Genomic DNA, 5,770 nt, shown 5'->3' with positions numbered 1-5,770 from the left:
TTATAAAAGAAATAATAGTTTTCAGCGAGAGAGATAATGAACTTGTGAGTCGCCTTGTCCATTAATCACTTTGTATCTAGGCGAAGCCACGATTCGATTGAACGGCCGATTATTATTTGCCTTTCATTATCAATCTCTTATGCTTACAGATGCCTTGAGCATATCCGGTGCCACAAGTTTATTTCGCAATTCTGTGAAGTCATCATTCTGTCAAATTATCGTAATTTTTTTGCCATTAGTGTAACGACACTTCCTTCACTTATTCAGTCACCAATGGTGGTAATTCGTAGCAAGTACGGCTGTTGGATACCTCAGTTGAAGGTCTGAGTATGAGCACGATGGCGTCTTCTAATTCTAGCTCTGAATATATTGAGACGTATTCCACGCTCTTTTACCTTAATGTAGCACAACTTCCATTGTCTGTCCTTGCAAACGCCTTTACATACTGCATTCTTCGCCATTCAACAACTGGCTTCGACTCTGTGACCAAAATGCTTCTCAAGGCACTGACCTTATGTTATGCGGCCTACGGGGTTGGTCAGGCGATTACATCACTCCTCCAGATTGTTCCCATGTCTGCCAATGCCAGATTTGCCATCTGCGTCTACCAAGGTGTGTTGACTTTTCCTTGGTTCTTCGTGACATTAACTGTTACCTGTCTTCTTAATCTGAACCGATATATAATGGTTGCAAAACCCCTTCGGTACCATCACATAGTTACTGATCGAAGGGCCGTTGTAGTCATGTCCTTGGCCATAACTTCCTCGATTCTTCTGGCCATTGTGGGATTGCCTATACCCAAGACACCTTCTGGAGACTTCATGATGAACTTCTGTAAATCAAATATGGATGCACTCAAAGGCGATTTCGTCCTGATTTTCTGCGTTTTCTTCTTGCTTATGGCGATGTTCACGTCAATCGTTACAACATCGAGCTTGCTGGTCATTGCCCGAAAGCAATCGAAGGCGATTGCAGATGGGGAGATCGCGGTGACTGCAGCGGTTAGCACGGTTAATCAGCGCAAGGACCGCAACGACACCTCAGCTTATGCTGGAGAGGAAATGGCAGCGACTAGGAGACAGCGTAAGAGCAACAGAAGAGCACTTTTGACCATCTTTTTCCTGAACGTTGTCGTCTTTTTCTCTTGGTTACCTCTCGCCATCTTCTTTGTCTTGTTAGGCGTAGGTGTCAATCTTCCTCCAGTCTTTGGAAGTGTGTATATGTTTCTGTCTATGTCTACATCGTGGTGGCATTGCCTCGTTTACCTTATCACAAATAGGATGTTCCGGGAGACAGCCAAAGATGTCTTTAAGAAAACACTCAGAATATACTGCTCAAATACCACAAATTAATATAGATTTATTAATGCTTCGAATGACATCATTTCTTTCTGTTATAGTGCTATTTTTCTGTGAGGAGAATTTTGACCCTTGAGAAAGTAATCCCTTAATTAATCGTAACTTAATCAATTTCAATTTTAGTGGTTCGTGATGAGTTATTTTTTTACTTTCTTTTTAGGAGTGGATGTGAAATGATTTGTTTATTGATATACTGAAGGTACAATAAAAAAGCACATTTATAATATTCTGAGAAAATGACATTTCATTGACTTTTACCATATACGATATGTAGTAAAGCTGCTCGCATCTGAAATCACAAATCAAACAATAAAAATTCTAATAATTTTTTATTCTTTGATGGATTTTCTTTAAACCTTCGCCAATAATTGTTATTGTTTTTCTGCCATTGTTTACAATGAACTTTTTGGTCTTATTAACTTTCCCTTTAAGTATTATGGCAAAATGTATCACAAAGTGAGATTTTATTTCTTTCAAATGGAAAAACTAATTTACATGAGCGATGTTACCTCCGTCTCCTATTTTTTTATTTTTTTATTATTATTATGATTATTTGGGGGGAGGCTCATTACACGCCTCATGTCACCTCTAGACGGAATATTTCCTCAACCCATTCTTTCAGCATGTTGAGTTTTTCCCATATATTGTAAGAAACTTCTCTACAAAACTACATGTAGATATATTAAATGACCCGTGCAGTGGTGATTATTTGTCATACCTAATAAGTTTCCCAGTTGTATATATGTCTGAAAACCTTCCTTTAAAACTGTTATTGTTTCCTTGACCAGCAAATACTATGATACAAAAGGCTCAATGTATTAGACGACTCCAGGACTCCACCCTCCCGGAAGTGAGATCTTTATCATCTGAAAACTTAAAACCCACATTTTTGTCTCACTTGGTTACACGGGCCTAATTACAACTGGCAGGCAAAAGATATTTATTCGATCTATCACCACTTTGGTGTAATGAGTTTGTGATCTAATTCTAGTGGATTCAACTTTTTTCATCAAATTTCCTCTTTTTTAGTAAAGTCGGAAAAGAAATCGTTATAGTCAATTAAGTCCCTTAATTTAAGATTATGGTAACTTTCACAATGTTAGCAGGGCTCATCACCAGGCGATATTTTGAAAACCGTGTCAACAAGAAAATGCCGTTAGCTTTAACACAAAATGGTATTCTAATATCTTGAGCTGTAAGAACGATATAAGTACCGAAATAATGCCATTATTCTGTTCGTTCGGGCAGAAGCCGTGATACAGAATACAAATATGGTAATTTGGGAGCAAATGAAGTTAACGAGTTCAGCCTGCTTAAAAATCACCATTTGCATGGGAGAAGTAATGCTGCGTTTGATTTAGTCATTAATTTCATTTCAATCTGACCTCTCCTCAGAAAATGAAAGTATTTCAATCGAAATAGAGGGATATATGTTTCAGACAGGCAAGTATATATACATTTTCCAACTCATTTTTGTAAACATACCATGTAATTCAATGATACCCCTATTGAATTTCACAAGATATTATATAACGACGTGGACAACCAATTTGAAATAAAAATATTATAATTCAGTTTACGGGATGGGGTTGTCATTTTGGCACGTCGGACAAAGCTTTTTGATTTCAATGTTTTTCAATAAGCGTATAAAATCGCACAGAACGTGTTTTGGTGATAGGTATAGGCTAAAATTATTCAGGGCCTTTGCTTTCATAAACTATGAACGTAAGGAAAAGAAGATTTGTCAAATAATGAGTTTTATTATGCGAGGATTGAGTTGGCAGACAATATAAATTCAGATAAGAAGCACCACAAAATAATCACTTAACCAGTGCACTCTTAAAAATTTGGGTAATAAATTTGCTCAGATAATAATTGCCCAGAATATATATATATATATATATATATATATATATATATATATATATATATATATATATATATATATATATATATATATTATATTATATTACCAATATATATACCTAACACAGTGGGCAGTATGTTGCCCAACATTAAAATGCACAATAGAGAAACGAGTAGAATATTGACTAAAACGAAATATATTATTCAATATGCCATGTATGTGATAAATGCTGTATTTTGATATTCAAAATGGCCGCCAAAGGCCCTAAAAGTATTATGTACAATGAGAGAGGACCAAAGAAATCACAAGAGTGAGGACTGAAATACATTTATTTGTGATGAATAAATGGGATACTGTCTAAGACACACGGTTTTTAACGGTTTTTTAAATATATCATTCAGGTTTAAAGTTTGTGTTTAATACTGTATTTTGACTTTCAAAATGGCCGCCATAGACATTGATTGTATTATGTACAATGCGCACTAGGAAATAATTTTTCACATGAGTGAGCACCATAAATGCACGTAATTGTGATCTTTGGGTAAAATATTGTCTGAAAGCATAATTTCTAACAAGATTTATCAGTTCTTCTGCCAGGTAGGTGATAAATACTGTATTTTAAAAGTCAAAATGGCCGCTACAGGCCCCAATAGTATTATGTACAATGTGAATGGGGACAAATGATTTTAACATATTTTGGCTTTGCCTGACTAAATGGTGTTGTATGAGTGAAATATTGTCTGAAAACATGATTACTAACGAAATATATCATCTAAAATTTAGGTGATAAATGTTATATTTCAAAATTCAAAATGGTCGACATAATTTTATGCCCTTTTGTGAAAATTATCTGTCCTCGTTCAACTTGTACATAATACAATAAGGGCCCATAGCGGCCATTTTCCATTTCAGAATGCTGCATTTATCACCATAAATGCACCAGATATGATGGGGGCATCCCGATAGTCCGCGGGTCCGATAGTCCGCGGGTCCGTTAGTCCGCAGGTCCGATAGTCTGCGGGTCCGATAGTCTGCGGGTCCGTTAGTCCGTAGGTCCGATAGTCCGCGGGTCCGTTAGTCCGCGGGTCCGATAGTCCGCAGTGTGTGTAAAATTATGATCAGATTTATCAAATGTCATCGAGAGGTCCAAAGGTCAAATGATACGAGACCATGGGGTTTTATCAGGTGCGGATCCATAGGGGGGCGAGGGGGCCTTGCCTCAACCCCCCCCCCCCCCCAGCTCAAAAAAAGAGATGGAAAGAGGGGGAAAGGGAGAGAATTAAAAAAGAGAGAGGAAGAGGGAGAAAGGAAGAGAAGAAAAAAAAAAAACAAGAGAAAAAAGAGGGCTAGCTGTGCTGCTTTTGAATGCGAATTTACCCACCGTTAATTGCATCGAAAAGTTACATGGCAAATGTTTTTTTTTCTTTATATTTTTAAGGGGAATCAACTCTCATTTCCTTGAGAAGGTATGCACATATCCCCCCCCCCCCCAGAAGGTCACACTTCTTTTGTGACAAAAACATGGGGGGACATTTGATATTGTGTCCCCATGAAAAAATCAGCTCGCGCTCTGCTATTGATTTTCATGATGAAAAATGAATTGTATTCAAAATGCCCAGATTCTGTCTATCTCTAAGGCACGCGCACGCATGTTTTTTTAGATAAGCAGCTTGATCTGATTACAAACGTGCTAAAATTATCCAGTTTCAGATCAGAATATCAAAAAATTTCTGCTTGCGCTTTGCGCTCGCATTATTAATGTAGGAAGATACCAAAAATTACCCATCCTTTTTCATGATTGACAAAACATGAATCGAGTGTCCCGTTGGGGGGTTTGAAATCTCATCTTTTTAGATTGGAATATCAAAAATGTTCTGCTTGCGCTTCGCGCTCACATTATTTAATCGTTGATATATGCATCGTCGTAATGGCTAACTGCAAAACGTACTTAACAGGTCCCTTTCGACCAGGCCAGAACGCATATTTAACATTTCTGCCCGCGCTTGGTAATTATCTAGTTACATACGCGTCCTGTTCAGGTTTAAAAACATTGCCCAGAATGTTCAATTTACAGGACTAAATACATGAAATTTCATTTTTTTAGCTTGCATAGGACTTATGAGATTATTACACATTTATGTTGTTTATAAAGTAAAGCTAGGAAATGACTGTTAGGACATGGGCGTCCCCCCCCCAAAAAAAAAAAAAAAAGAATCACGAGCAAGAAAAAAAGGAAAAGGGATTAGGATGAAATATAATATTATTTTCGAAATATTATGTCAAAATCTATCACAACCTTGTATTTTTGTAATAAAAATGTCAGCATATATGCTTGCTCACTTCGTTCACTGGCAACTTCTTATTAATTTTATGCGATACGCCATATCGAGCCCCCTCAAATTTGTTGGCTCATTACACCACTGGGACAACCCCTTCAAAGAAACAAAAACAAAATCAACTTTGAGCGGCCAAGCGGGGAAATATGGGTGAAAAAATTGACCCCCCCCCCTCCCTATTGGCGGAAGCTGGGTCCGCCCTTGACTTA

The 5,770-nt window shown here is 37.3% G+C and overlaps 1 protein-coding gene across 1 annotated transcript; it reads left to right on the top strand.

The window, feature by feature from the left end:
* Positions 1-338: 338 nt before the first annotated feature.
* LOC129276859 (G-protein coupled receptor 52-like) lies at positions 339-1,352 on the top strand. The gene has a single exon (XM_054913258.2). The coding sequence runs from the start codon at positions 339-341 to the stop codon at positions 1,350-1,352; it is 1,014 nt and encodes a 337-aa protein (XP_054769233.2).
* The last annotated feature ends 4,418 nt before the right edge of the window (positions 1,353-5,770 follow it).

Source organism: Lytechinus pictus, chromosome 14 (genome assembly GCF_037042905.1).
Source record: "Lytechinus pictus isolate F3 Inbred chromosome 14, Lp3.0, whole genome shotgun sequence".
NCBI lineage: Eukaryota > Metazoa > Echinodermata > Echinoidea > Temnopleuroida > Toxopneustidae > Lytechinus > Lytechinus pictus.
Note: the sequence above shows the minus strand (reverse complement) of the source record. Positions and strands in the feature narration are given on the sequence as shown.

Coding starts and splice junctions, on each gene's coding strand:
- LOC129276859 (XM_054913258.2), top strand. CDS start 339: ATGGCGTCTTCTAATTCTAGCTCTGAATATATTGAGACGTATTCCACG.